The 15,439-nt window shown below is 41.3% G+C and overlaps 1 protein-coding gene across 6 annotated transcripts in view; it reads left to right on the plus strand.

Moving 5' to 3' along the window:
- Positions 1–15,439, plus strand: part of MAP2K4 (mitogen-activated protein kinase kinase 4) — a 94,534-nt gene that overhangs the window by 37,483 nt on the left and 41,612 nt on the right. For 2 of the 6 annotated variants that reach the window (XM_083805203.1, XM_083805204.1), the window contains 2 exons: positions 8,027–8,122; positions 14,109–14,283. In XM_083805203.1, the coding sequence (XP_083661329.1) occupies positions 8,027–8,122; positions 14,109–14,283 (271 nt within the window). The remainder of the gene's footprint in view (positions 1–8,026; positions 8,123–14,108; positions 14,284–15,439) is intronic. The other 4 variants (XM_083805205.1, XM_083805206.1, XM_083805207.1 and 1 more) reach the window with 2 other exon arrangements.

The following is a 15,439-nucleotide window of genomic DNA, read 5'->3' on the forward strand; positions in this document are numbered from 1 at the left end:
ATTCTTCAGTTAAACCGTCTTTGGAGGGTAAAATTCTTACTTGAAGGGTTGTAAATACTTTACTGACAGCTGAAGCCCCAGGCCAAGGAGGTGTATGCAGTGGGTCCCTTCTGGCTGCAGTCAGGAGGGCTGTGTGTGATTGCTGTGCCGTGCAGGCTGGGTAGCTGCCGCTTGAGACCCCAGTTCTCCTTAGTTCAGCCTGTGTTTCTGACTTACACCAGACTAACAATCACTGGCTTTGTTTGGCCCAAAGCAGACAGACAGAGGCCAGAGGGCACAAGCTGTCATTAGGGTGAGCACTTCAACTTCCAACCCACTGTTTCCCAATTGCTACTTTCAGCAGACTGAAAAACATCTCACCTTTTACCTCATCTGCTCTGTGTCCAAACAGGATTTAGGTCACAAGCAAAATGAGCTTAAATAATTATCTAGATGTAAGTTCTGTGGAGCTACTTGTGACTGGTGGCCTTTGCTGAAAGGAGTTGCGCGGGGCAGTGTGATGTGGCTGGAGAGCTGTGTGCAGGTGGTTTGCTGGCAGCTGGCCCTCGCTGATGGCCATTGAACCGAGTTGTTCAGTTGGCTGTAGGTGAACTTACCAGCTTTCTGGAAAGTGTTGCATTCTTCTGGTGCACTCAGTCTGGACTTCAGACTACAGATTTTAGACGCACCTGCTAGTAAATGAGCATCTAAAAAAGAATTTGTTTGACATCTGGTTTTGCTTGTTGAGCGTCCTGTCTGCTGGCTGGGAAGTTTACTGACTTTCAAAGGTGTCAGCTCTTCAGAATTTCAACACAGAGCATTGCAATCTCATCTGGAAAGGTGACAAGATGAAACGATCTCTTCTAATGCTCACAAGCCCAGCTTCTGAACCATCTGTTGGCCTGTTGGACTCAACAGCCTGACTTGGCTATGGTATCACATGTGGGTGTCTTTATGGGTACATCGTGACTTAAACTTCCAGAGGTGCCCTGTGGACCTTCTTCCCCTTATGACTCCTGGGCAAGTCACATGTCCTTTCCAGATTGATGCCCCAAGAGCGTGTTGGCAGATGTTTGATTAAGACTTTCGAGGTTGGACTCTTCAAAAGCAAATTGAGGTCCAGTTGCATTTCAGACTCTGCTGCTTCCTTTGTTTCCATATAGTTTAAGGACTGTCATTATTCCTGGCAAGAATTTTTCTGGCTGTCCCGAAGTCTCTCTCAAGTGTCTCCTTCTCTTTTAATCTTCTCTTACACTTTCCAAACCTTTCTGGCATGTGGTTTCAGGATCTGTAGGTGTGTAGTCTACAGTTGGCTGAGTTCCTTAGGAAATGAGCTCTGAGAATTTCTACCGTTTGTCTGAAAAATATTAAAAAACAAAGTGGAACATCCTATATTGGATGTTCCCGATTTCTTGTGTGAAATTCCTTGGAAATAGTTATTTGCTCTGCACCTCTAACAGTTATTTCATGTCTTTATTATTACTAATTTCTGATACCCTTCTGCTGCATGATACCTTCCCATTGCAGGGTAGGACTCCTTAGACACAGGTTTCAGTATAAAAGATACAAGTTTAGAATTTGATTTTTCTTTTTCTTTTTTTTTCTCCTGTGACTGTTTTGCAGTGTTTCCTGGAAGTTGTAGTATTTGAATATAATCACTGGGAAACTAGCTTGTATTTTCAAGTAACCACAAGTAAGATGGAAACCTTCAAGGACCCAGCAAATTCTTTCAAATGTTAGTCTGAGTCCACAAACAAACAGGTTTTCTCTTTTAATACAGACCTCACTGTAGTTTGAGTGCTAGAGCAATGGCTTTTACACATCATCTTTTTCTCAGGAGCTTTTTGTGGCAAACTGATTAATTTTGTTTATATTTAACACTCCTGTTTCTTACAAAGTTTACAAATTTGTTTGGCCTAGATGGGAGAGGTGACAAGGTTTTGTAGAACATCCCTGTTTGGTATCAGACTTCGAGTAGATCACCTCTTCAGGAAAGGTGCAGCCAAAGTTAGTGTGAGGTTTTGATTGTGCATACATTCTACCTTAAGGTCTCTTTTTTTCTCACCTTCTAAGTTTTGTTATTTCTCTAATGTGCTAATCCTGCAGAGGAGCTTTTTGGTGTTTGATGTTTATTAAATTAATTTTTTTAGCAACTTCAATATCCCATAGTCCCTGGTAGGACTGTTTTCCTCTTTCTGCAAGGGTTTTGTATCTCAGCCCTCTGCTTCTGACTTTGGGCCTTTGATGTCTGGCACCAAAATTTGGAGCTTGTGTATCTCCATTATGCTAATTCACATTGACTTTCAAAATTGCTGAGCATCTGTAGCTTCCTGACATGTTTTTGGGACCTGGGCTCCTCAGAACATCTGGAAACCTAATCACCTACGTTTAGGTAGTCAAATCAAATACAACCTTATCTGGCTCCTGTTACCATAGCATCTGAGCGCTTCACACATGTTCACTGATCTGGCTTCGCAAACCTAAATTGTTGCACAAAATCCAGTGTTCCCCATTTTGTAGACAGGAAGCTGGAGCCTGATGTGATTTGGGAGAGGTAAAGGCTACAAGAAGCTTGTGCCGGGGTAGGGAGTTCAGCAAGGATCACCTGATAACGTGTGATTCAGAGTGTAAGTATATATTACCTGTCTCGCTACCGGCATGGTTAGAAGCTGCTGTCCTGGCTCTTGCATGCAGATAGCAGTAGCCAGAGCTACTCCATTTGAGAGCAGGATTTCAACTTCGCAGCTTTGCTCTCCGCATGCCATACGCTGTAAAACTGATGCCGTTTCTGGTGTCCGTGTGGACGTCTGTCTCTTCTGCGGTGCGGAAGAGTGATTGAGAAGTTAGGAGGCTGTAAGAAGATGGTGACAGTGGCAGTCACTTTCCAGAGCACCAAGACGTGGCCACTGCTGCCCACATGTGCCCAGCACAGATATCTGACACGCTGCCTCCTTCAGCCTGTTTTCATCTGCAGCATGGATGAGGGAAGGTGGGAAGAGGGACAGAGCCTGAGCTGCCATCTTCTGCTGCCTGTGAAGGTGTTGTTGATATCCTCTGCAGTTTTCCTGCTCCAGGGACACCTAGGTGGTATCTAAGGAGATTCTGTGAAGACCAGCAATTTCAATTTGATTATCATATATTTTTTCTGAGTTGAATGGTATTTCTTACATTTGCTGTGCGGAAGAAGGTAAAGTGTTGTGATTTGATGGAAGTTGAAAGCTGTCAGGTAGAAAGCAGTGAGGTAGAAACGCTCCTATTCAAACAGAACTCAACTTTATTTGCCATCAAACCTGCATTTAGTGTGGCTGAATGTTGCTCTATATAGAGGCTGTACAGAAGAGCAAAGCTGAGTGATGTCTCCCAAGGATATAAATACCCAGTAGACTTTCTTTCTAGTGCCTGCCTTTCAATGAGATGTACTGCCTACCCTTTATTTAGTAACACAGCTCCCTGGGTGACCTGTGAGTGGCCAGATCCCTTCCTGACATTCCTTAGGAATCGTCATCCTCTGCTCCATCTGCTTATGGCAAAAGCCAGGTGCTTGCAACATGCTCAGGACCGAACTCCAGCTCTAGAGGTATCCATTACTCTCTGGAGCCCAGAGAAGAGCTAGGATATGACCATGTTTCTTGTTTAGTCAGCTTGGTTTATAAAACCTGAGTATATGGTGAATGCTCTAGTAGTTAGTTTGCGTGGTCAAATGAGGAAGATATTTTGAGAAATGTCTGTTGTCCTGACCATTGGAGAGTTAGCAATTTTCCCCCTAATATTTATGCCCTTGGAAGTACAGTATCTTTACTACATTTGACATGAGGGACAATGCCGCTATTCAAAAGCAGTTCAAGGTTTCAGAAGTACTGAGTGTTTGGTGTGGTTTAAGGATTTTGGTTTTATTTACCTCTGCTGTTTGTATCCCAGTCATTCAAAGAATGTGCTAGGTCTGGCTGGGGCAGCAGCTGTAGCATTGGTGTCAGTAGACCTCTGGGACTCCCGAGTTACAGCACTCTTCACATGTCAGGAGGAATGCATCTGGTCCTGCCATGCCTGAATAATTCACAAAAAGATGTAACAACTACAGTGCTTATTTAAGCAAAGTGAAAGTAGGACAAATAGTTTCAGAACTGGTATCGGCTCTTCTGTTCCCTTCTTACTACTGTGACAGTAGAAGCATTTTTTCTCCTTTTCCTTTCTTTATTTCTAGGATCTGCACTCCCTAGAAGCAGTGCACGTGTTTATATGCAAACAGGTTGTAAAAGTGTGGTGTTTAGAGACTTAAAAAAGCATTCAGCATCCCCACGCACCCTAAACTTTTCTGTAAGGTTATACAGAACATGGGAGCTTCTGGTTAAAAATCTCCTATGGCACCTGTGTGTTGCGTGCCCTGTGCCCCAGGGCGTACCTGGGATCTGTTGAGATGTGCACCTTGCTGCCATACTGCGTAAGGTCAGAGGCATCTCCATATCTGAATTCACCAGTTTGTAAGGCATGCTCTGAAAACATTTAAGACGGTACCAATTTCAGTTAAAATTTAGCCAGGGATCAGGAGATGCTGTTACTCGTCTTATATAACAGCTCAGAGGCTGGAGTACCTTCTTGACATTTATCTTTTAGTTTTTCTTCTTGACCCATGAATCAGGTTTCTCAGTTGTGGATCAGTCCAAGTTGAATAGGGGCAAAGAGTTGTCCCATTCTGTGTGTCTCACAGATGGGTCTCCTGGATGTGGACCAAGTCCCGAGGCTGAAGAGAGCCTAGATTCCTATGTTCTTGGACAGATACAGTAACTGTGAGCTTAACATGAGAAATTTGCTGCTGTTTGGAGAGAAAATGTGATAGAGCAGTCTGGGCTCCTGTGCACAGTTGATACCTTGATGCAGAGGAAATAATTTCAAATGATGTATTGTAACTCCATATGTGCAATCCATTGAGGCTTTGACAGAAGCTCAGGTGAGAGAAAACCTCAGATGCACCCTGCTTTGCACTGTTTCCTGTGGATTGGCTCACACGCCCCAGCATTCAGCCTGACGATTCCTCTGAATCCCAGCTCTGCAGGTCTGTGTCTCCTGCCTCAGTGTACAGAAGCACACAGGTGTCCATCTCAGTGCTGTGATGCCGTTCCTGAAGCACACTGCTACTCATCCAGTGTTGCACTGCTGCACATCAGTGTCTAGTTACCTTTCTTTCATGCATGTAAAATGCGTGAACACATATATGTATCTCCCCCTATTTTGTGTCGACCCTTGTTTGGATAAATACTTTATTCCAGTAATCGTTTACAAGTAGCAAAATTGGTCATTGCTTACACACTGATATGAGTTTAATGCCTGTGTATGAGTAGTCTCCACTGTATCATACTGATGGTGTGTCTACTCTAAGTGATTGTCACTGTTGGATTCAATACAAGTTTATCCATCACAGGCATTTTTTTGCTGGTTTGTGTGACAGAGACCAATGTCAGACAGGATTTTATATACAAACTGTCAGTATTCATGTTTGTGATTTAAGTTGGACTTGAAACCTATGTTTCCAGATGTGGACCTTGCAAAGCACATCCCTGCAAGAAACCCCAAATAAACAGCTAATGTTGCAAGCTGTAGAAAGAAACTTTGTTCTATGCCATTCTACGTACCAAGGATCACACTACATTTCAGCAGAGCAAGATCTGTGTACCTCATTTCTTTGGACATTACTCACCACTTTGTAGTAAACTATCTTGCAGTTTTCCCTGGCTACTGAGAAGTGAGCTAAGTACTCTGATCTGTGGATTCAAACTGAAGGAATCAGTCATCCCTGTTGTCTTACCTGAACATTAAGAAATGGAGAATGAAGAGAGGAGAGTGCAGATTTAGAGACTGCTTTGACCTCGCAAATCATCATCAACAACATCTATTTTGATCATCTGTATATATGAGTGACTTTCAGTACATACTGTGGAGGCCATCTAGAATGAATGAAGAAGATGCTCCCAAGGAAATCAGCTGCATAGAACTCACGTAGCGGCCTTTGCTGGAATTGAGTGGATGGGGTGGAGGGGGGCCGTTGGCCTGCAGGGCTGAACTGGTTTTGCCATTCTACTTGTTTGAGGAGCTGACTTCTGAAGAGGACTAACTGAGCTCATGACATATCCCAGTGAAAGCTACAGACATCTTTTTTTGAGGTTCAGATGGATGTTCTTGCCTCTGAGTGGGAGGGCTTCTCAGTTTTGGGAAACTTCTGAAAGCCTTCCTACCGTGGACTATGGTGACCACAAACCATGGGCTCTTTTAGAGCCTGTCTTAATTCTCTCCTTTGTGGAATATGTTTGGAGTAAATCTGGATGGCAGTTGCTCCTTTGTACCCCATGTAACTGATGACTTTGCAGACACAAGTGTACATCAGCTGAAAGCGATTGTTTTAAATACAACTTGCTCAAGCAGTGTGAAGGTGGTTGTCCTCTCTGAGGAGTGCGGGCGGGTGGGGGTGTTCTCTTTAATCCACTTGGATTTACTTTGTCTCTCTGATATGCTAGGTGGATATTACATACCACTGAGAGATGGGGAGGGTGATTCTGTGGGGCCATTGGCCAAACTCAAGGCGAGCATCCTTAGAAAGCTTATAGAAATTAGCCTCTTAGCTCCTGAGAGTCAGTGGAGAAAACTGAGCCCCGCACATCCATTTCTGGGGAGGACAGAATTTAAAATGCCACGTTACTATCAGATTGTGGAGCATAGGACCTTTGACGGACATTTGCTCTCACTGGCCTGTAGGAGTCTTACCTCTTAAATGAGGGGCACTTTGAAAAATGCAGATCACATTTGCTCCATTTAGTCTTACCAAGAGCTCTCTTTTGGTCACTGAACTTGTCAGATGCATCTCACTGAAAAAGAAATCTTTGTCTTGCAGTTAGGTGATTCTTTGCCTCCTGTCTGTCCTTGTCTGCCACAGAAGAAAAAATACTGCCAGGTACATTTTTCTGGAGTTGCACTGAATTTCAGGTTAAGGCATGCTTTTCTGCCCAAATTTTTCTATCCCAAATAGAAAATAAATCCTGAAGCAGAAATTGTAGAGCTTTTAGCTTTCCTGGACTAGGGTTCGAATTTTATAATGTGTGGAAGTTTAATTTAGTAAAACTGCTTGCTTAGAGTATTTAAAACAAAAAGTTTTCACATGGTTGAATTAACAAAGTGCTCGTTATCTAGCGCTGTCAACTGTTTCCAACAAGGAGCTGGACAAAATCATAAGTACAATTTGCTGACCATTTGTAGATAGCTGCATTGGTCATTTGTATGAGAACTTGAATGCTTGTTCTCCTCCACTAAGTGCTTGTCAGGAGCCTGTCTTCTCTAACCATACTGAGATACCGGGTCCTTGTGTCGGGCAGCGAGATACCGGCAACTGGAGAGGCTCAGAGATACAGAACCCGATTTTTGTTCTTAGACAATGTCATAATACAGAGTGGTAATTAACCTTGGGTTTATTGTCAGCTATGCACCTCTTAAAAAGAAAGGATGTCGTTGTTCAAGCCATGCAAATTTGTTCATTAAGCGATGTGATAAGATGAATGACAAGCCCATCTGGGAGTGACCACCAGTCCTAGATTGGTGGATCCGGGATGGAATATAGATTTTTAAAAAGATAATTTTTTTTAGTAAGTTCTGCTTTAGAGACCACAAGAAAAAACAGTGCAGTGTTGGCCCATGTGCCTTAGTGACAGACCGTTGCCTCAATATGTAGATATCTGGTTAGTAAATTAAATGCAATGATTCATGTTTTTGATTACAGTAATATTACATTTGGAAATAGAAATTGACATTGCTGTAAGAAAACAGGTTGCTTACAATTTAATGTGTTAAAATACTGTTTGAATCATCAGATACCTACACCGTCTCATTGTTCCCAGTGAGAGGAGATTTAGGGGAAAACTAGAAGAAAAATATATAGCTAACTGATTTTGTATGCTAACCACTCCGTAGGTAGCATGACTAGTTGAGTATTGTGTTATATGTTGTTGTGTCATGTGATAACAGCACCATGTTTTCCTGTCATTTTCACAACTTTTCCTGGCTGAAGTGATATACAAGCAACACTGGGTAGTAATCACATTGTCCCGTTCAGTTTCAAAAGGAGAGAAGCGGACCTCATCCAGAAACTTTCCAGCAGGCTACAGTAAGCTTAACTGTCTGTTAGCCATTGTCAAATATTTTTCATACCTGCAAAAATGGCATCTATTAAAGTAATGGGAATTGTCTCAGAAATAGTGTCATTCCATGAATAATACTTGTGTAATGCTAATTAATGATATTGCATCTCAGTATCATTTTACAAACTACTTAAGAAATATATTCAGATTCCTTTGATTCTTACTGATGTGCTTGTGTCTCTGTTTCCTGTTCTTTCATGGATAGCTGAGCATGGCTCAGGAAATGTAATGTTTCAGAAAAAGAGTTAGCATTCTCAGAAGGATTGTTTAAATTAATTAGCTCAGTTTTTTCAGTGTTATTCTGAAATTCTTGAATCCAGTATAAGCTTTGAATACCCAGCCGCATTGCATTCAGCAAATGTGCGGCAGTCTGGCTCATGTCCAAGTCAGAATGAGTTTGAGATTAATGTACTCGGTTAAATTCAGTACAGGTTTCACCATGATGAATTGAGAGGTTTCCTCTGTGTCAAGGGCAAGGTTAATCAAAACCTGTTGTAACTCAGTAGTTTACCAGGGGAGCTTAATACAAAATACTGACATTTTAAAAGTCTCAACCAAACCCCATTTAAGATAGTGAGAATCATAGCAGGTTTGAATGTGTGCTGGACTCAAGGACTGTGAAAGACGCTGTGGACTCTTCCATGCTTTTGTTAATATTGTTTTTTTTCTGTTATTGTTGTTTTTGGTTTTTGGTTTTTTTTTTTTTTTTTTTTAAAGTTCTGGAGGAGCAGAGAAAGCCAGAGCAACATTAGGGGCAACTTGTTCATGATGAAAGTGAGCAAACGTGCTTTTGGTTTTAAACTGAGTAGGTATGAGATGCAGAACTTAATCATTTACTTCCTTTGATAAGTTTTCTGCATCTCTTCTTTATGTGTAAGAATCTGTTCTTAAATGTAACTGATGAGCTGAGCTTCAGGACAGTTTACATGGGTCAGGCCAGAACCAGTTTAGTTCTGCCCCACTTGAAAGGACCTCCATTGCCTGTCAGCTTTTCTAAGCTAAGCATTTCTTCTGGAGATTTCTCCATGATATTTAAAATAGGGTTGCTATTTTATAAGCATTAGTTTGCAGGGGCTGAAAACTGTTTTATGAATAACGCAGACAGACAGAAGGTACACAGTCTCTCTGGGCTATCTGAAAGACTTGGTAGAAATGTGTTAGCCAAAGGCATAAGCCTCATTTTCACTCTGAAGCTATGAACAATGCATTGTATTATTAAAACTCTGCAGTTTGCATGGAGACTTTAGCTGATTGACCATGTTGACCACAAAACAATTGCTGAAATCTCATCGTGTCAAGCAGCTTTTTACCAAACTTATGGAGAATTAGAATATATTCTAATTAACCGTAGTGTAAATAGGAGCTTTAATGAGGTACTCCCTTCAAAAGATCTGGCCTTATGTAGACTTATGAAACACAGTTGGACTGTCTAGATCTCTTTGACTCTGCAGATTTGTTTTATTCATATCAACTCTAATGTTGAATCCCTCAACTTTTCGAGCTTCTTTGCTCTGAATCCTGCAGAACTCTTAACTAGATAAAACAAAGAACTAGTAAAGGAGATAGTTACCCATAGCATCTTTCTGGCCTTGCTTTGTGTCTGATAATGTTCAGTTTTGCCTAAAAAATCAACCAACTTTTCTCTGCTTCTCCCCAAAGTCCTTCTTTTTAATGCCAAAGAAATGCTTGTTTTAAAAAATTTTGGCATCCCTGCAATGAGGTGCTAATAGCAGGGCTTGGGGAACTAACAGCCTGTCCGAGAGCTTCCAAATGTTTTCATGGTTCTTCCCAGGAGGTTTCTTGGGCCTCTCGCTGGGGCAGACCTTCCCGCGTGGATCCAGCTCACCAAGCTTGCAATGAACAAACCCATGTCCCGAGTGCGTGTGACACTGTCCTTGGCCCAGCTGCGGTGCCTGGCGCCAGCAGTCTGCGTGCCTCCTGCCAAGCTGGACCCACAAACGGTTTTATTTCTGACAAAGGGCAACTGTTTGGAAGAGTTGTTGTCTTGCTTGGTGTTCCTAATCCCTGGAATAACTGCTGTGACAAGCATAGTAACCATCTGCAGTAAGACCAATACTTTGGTGCCTTTCAAGTGCAGTAATCAAAATGACCTCCAGAGCCTAGGATCACTCTTTATTTTTTACTTTTAAAACTTCTCGGAGGCAAGACAAAGAATTAGAAGCTCAAGTCCTGGACAAGTCAACAGCACCTCTGGTCCTCTAGGTGTTCTTGAAAATCCTACTTGTAACTCTTTGAGGATTATGTGAATCTAGTCATCTTGTCAAGATTTTTAATGTATGGTTTAAAAAATAAAGCTTCACAAGTCCATTTTAGGCATTCTGATCGTTGGGAGTATTTATGTCCAGTTTTGCCCAACATTCCTAGCCTTAGAAAGATTCAGATTGCACAGTTTAAAAAACGAAATGCTAGAAGGAGACCTATGTCTGCCCAGTGCTGTGCAAACTAATGAGCGCTAAAGGCAGTGACTGAAACTGACTGCAACCTGATCTGTTGCAGAAACAGGAACTGGCCATTAATTACTTTTCACCTTCACTAGACACTATTCTATATGGTTACCTCTCTGATATTTAAAGCAAGCTCAGGATTTAGGCAGGTGCTTTTTATTACTCTGGGAGCTTGTCTGCCTTGTGGATTTATCTACGTATGTATCTACAGTAGTGCAAATCCAGTGACAGATGTACTGCATTGGTGACTTATTTATTCTTTATTCTGTTTTACATCAGACAATTCCTCTTTTATGTCAGTGCAGAGTCTGTGTACTAGATTTGCATTTTTGAGCTGCTTTCCTGGCATGGAAATAAACAAATAAATAAACTTATATTTATATATATGTGTGTGTATATATATATATATGTATATATATATATATACACACACACACAACTATTTTGGGGGGATTTACACTGAAAATTTCCTGATATAAACAACCATCATCTTCTAATGCTAGAAGTAATCATTACATTCCAGTTATTGACTCTTAAGTTAGGCCATGCTGCTTAAAGGAAAACTGCATTGTTTACATCTGACAAACTACCTAAATGAGAAAAATCTATATTAAAATGTCTGATGCCTGTCAAGCTTGTCATTTGGTTATTTGATCATTTCCCTGGGTATTTGGAGGGGGGAAAAAAAAGGCAGGAAGTCTGATTGCATACAAAGCAGATGGCATCATAAATACATAATGGAAATTAAGCCAAGCTAAAATGTATGAGATTTTTTGAGTGGACTGTGCTAATACATCTCATTTTAAACCCCTGGGTTCCTGGGAGCTACGTTGCTTTGCACCAGAATACAGCTGCAGAGGGCACTCAATGAAACCTGAGGGGGGGGCAGTATTTCCTAGCTCCCATCTTCTTCCCTGCTGCCTGAAACAACCATCCCACAGCTGCGGAAACAATGGCATAGATCTGCTTTCACACTACAGCTGGGGAGAAACAGGCTTCTTGTGTAACAAAAATATAATGAATTCAAATTTGATTTCTCTTCTGATATAGAGTAAGAAAAGCAAAGTTTTCTGGGCAGTAAAACAGACAAAGGGAAGATTGGAGACAGGTTTATTTGCTTTCTTTGAATAAACCATGTCAACATCTAAAGTTTTTTTAACTTTATGAAAACTTAGATAGGAAATATTGTTTCAAAATGATCTGGAAAGGGTTTGCTCAGAAAATCCAATCTCACATTTCACCCTCCTGGAAGCACCTCTTTGCCTTTCTTTTTCCCTGCCATTTAGAGCAGGATTTAGCTCTTGTTGAATGGTCTTGCTTCTTCCTGCACTCCAGTTGGCAGGAGGTAGGCAGGAAATGCAATGCTCGTTGGCCGGTCCCTCCTCAGCATGTTGCTCGTCACCTACATTCTTCCATCAAAACCTGAACTATTTTTATGGTACTGACAAAGTGGTATGGTTGAGCAGTTAGATGGTGACTGATTCATGCAGCTTCCAGTGTAAGCTGCCTGCAAGACAGCTGGCAAGTCTGGAGGTCATGTTTCTTTCTTTTTCCTTCTTTTCCTTTCCTTTCTTTTCTTTTTTCCTTTCTTTTTTTTGTTACTTTACTGCCTGATTTTCATTCCTTGCTCTTCAGTAAATAGATTTCATGGAAAACCCTACTAAATGCACTATTGTAATTTGAGGAATCAAATGCACAGAAATTCAAAGAATGTAAATAGTGCTAATGAAGGGGTGCCACCTCTACGGGCTGTTGTGTTCGTCACATCCGTGCTGTGCTGTAGCACTATCAGTAGGTTCCTCAGATTTGTTCTTAAGGGCAATGAAGCTGGAGGGATGTTTTAGAGAATAGCAGATTGAAAATCTCAAGCTACGCACTTTAGAGATGGGTAATGAGCAGGGAAGGACTGCTTAAAATTGGTGAGAGGATCTATTCGGTAACAATGTTCCTTGAATAGGTCAAAGGTTCAGGAAGTGCAGCTGCTCAAAGCCCGAAAAGTGCTAAACCAAAGTATCCCAGGGAAGCCAGAGTGCAGCAGATGAAGCCCTTTGAACCTTAGTTGCTCCAGTAAATTGACCTTTGGACCTGACCTCGTTGCCCTCACAAAACCCAGGTTCCAAATAAAACGTGGTGGAGGTTGGGTCCACCATCATATCCAACTGGGCAGTGTTTGCAGCTGCTGATTGACAAATGCTCTGTTGTGTTTACCAGTTTGGAATCAGCTGTGGCGTGTTTATTCCTCTGGCTGATAAACTTGATAAGCGTGATGTGTTTGGTCAAATACCTCATGTATGTTCTGCTCGTATGATTGGACCCTGGACAAACATGTGGTCGCTTGATCAAATGCTCAGGTGAAGTGATCAGAGTCCAAGGGATGAGTTTGACAGAATCTCCCTTGTTCACAAGGCGGTCAAAAATACCTGCTGGCTTTAATATGTGTGGAATTGGTGTGCCCTGCAGGGGGAACTGTCTTTAATACTGTTAATGCTATGTTAAAGTAGGAAGTTCAGGCTTTTGGCATACTTCATGACCGAAGATGTGTGATTCATCTAATTAATTAATAAAAATGAAATTTTGCATGGCATTTTAGCGTGAAAAGTGTTGAAAATACTTGTGCATTTCCTACTAATTCAGTAATGCGTTGCTGCATTTGAATGAGTAATTGGAGGCATCTTAAAACAACTGTTGAACTCTTCTATCTTACAAATTTTGGGCATTGTTCTGTTTTTCTTACATGGACAAATCCTGGTGGCTTCAGTAGAAACAATTTTTGCTAGAGAACAGTAATCTAGGCATTTGGTAAAGATGCACTTGAACAGGCACTTTTTGTTTTTGTATGTCACAAACAGCTTGTATTGTTTTTTATAAGTTTAAATTATTGGCTCTTTATTTGGTTTTGTTTGTTTGTTTTGTTTTTTCAAATAAATTAAATGACTACCTAAAATGTTTTTAAAATTAATTGCAGTTTTCCATTAAGAGCAAGCTCTCTTTCTAAAGTTCCCTTGATACAAACATAAGATCTTGTCCATGTTGAAAAGAAGCCTGATTAAAAGCGAGGCAGTTGCTGCAGAGCGTAATGGTGTAGGGCAACAAAAGCTTTGGGAAGATGGGGCTGGGGAGTGCTCTTCAGACTCTTGGTTCTGCATGTTATCAGATCCTGCTTTAAGCTTAATGTATTTTGTGCAAAGCAGAAAGAACTGTGTTAATGACTGATTAGAATGACTCTAATATATGAGACACACTGAATTTCATGCCACAGCTGGAGAAACTTAGCATTAATTGAAGCTGTGGGCAACAATATGTCATTTTTGATTTAAGATTTTCCTTCACCCCTGCATCCCCCACCCCAACCAAAATCCCTCATGGAGTCAGATTGTTGCTGTAGCTTTTGTGAATCCCTCTCTTCTAATGTTTAATCAAGTGCTGAAAAGAGAAATTTACAGACTATTTAAAATGTGGAAAAATTGCTTCCCAATATTTTTGACAGAGAGAGACTGAGAACACACAGCATTGAATCATCAGGAAAATTGAAGATTTCCCCTGAACAGCATTGGGATTTTACAGCAGAGGACTTGAAAGACCTTGGAGAAATTGGACGAGGCGCTTATGGTTCTGTCAACAAAATGGTCCACAAACCAAGTGGGCAAATTATGGCAGTTAAAGTAGGTGATGCCCATACTTACGTTTGTACTTCAGTCCATTAGGGATGAAATGTGATGGAGAATTAATGTTCTTCCATCTAGCACCCATCTACTGCTCTTTTCTATTTATTTCCAATATAAAGGCTGCTTTTTGCTGAAAATGCATTGTATAATGGGCATATTGTCAAGTGATTTGTGAAGCTCTCATAATTGCTTGTGCCCTTTTAAAGATGCCTATCAGGAACTTACTGTTTTGAGGGGATCACGTGTCTCTGGAGACTGATAATGGGGTATGGGTCTTTCACCTCTGGGTCACTGGTTCAGATACAGACTAGGTTGGTAGTAGGCACAAGCTGACATCCCAGCAGCTTTTCGGTGTCTTTTGTGAAATAAGGTAGTGACTTTAAATTTGCTTTTTTGTAAGCATGTGCCCATGATGTAATAATTAACAGCCTCACCCCTCACCAAGAGGGGCTGAAATGGGAACCTTCTAGGGAGTGTTTTGCTCTTGCTGTTATGTGATGGAGTATATTTGCTTTGTTCTTCCCATGCTGGATCTACTGTGGAGATGGGAAGTGTACTGTTTTTCAGGACTATCCATTTTCTACCTTATGCTACCCAAAAACTCACCATGAAAGCATGAACATTATGCAACTTCATTTCCTAGCTGGGCAATATGGAGTAATCTTTGTCTTGCTGTAGCAGTGCTTCTCACTGGGTATTTTTGAGGAGCTGCTTGTCCATTGAGCTGGGTTTGGTGGGACAGCATCCATTTTCTTTCTTTCACGTCCTTTACTTTGCTTGCTGCTAGGTGGTAGCTCATGACATCAGTCTTTTAAGTCTGGTGATGATATCAACTGTAAGTGCTCCCATGAAAGAGTAGAAGAGAGCTTTGAGCTATGTAGAAGTTGGTGTCACTCTCTTTTTCATCTCTCTCTGTCATCTTTGGAATATTCTCTGATCTGATCTGGAAACGTTCACTCCTGCTGGTCTCACGTGGCAGGTAGACATGTCGCAGTCCTAGCTCTAGCTACTATGGTTATAACTCATACTTGTCTGAAGCGTGCAGGGTATTGGATACTTTGATATTCTCCAGTAAATGTTGACTTCCTCATAGTGGTGGGATCATTGGCCAGGTCTCACAGCTTTTTGGATCACAGTGCAGTGATGTTTCAGG

Source organism: Anser anser (genome assembly GCF_964211835.1).
Source record: "Anser anser genome assembly, chromosome: 19".
Classification (NCBI taxonomy): Eukaryota; Metazoa; Chordata; class Aves; order Anseriformes; family Anatidae; genus Anser; species Anser anser.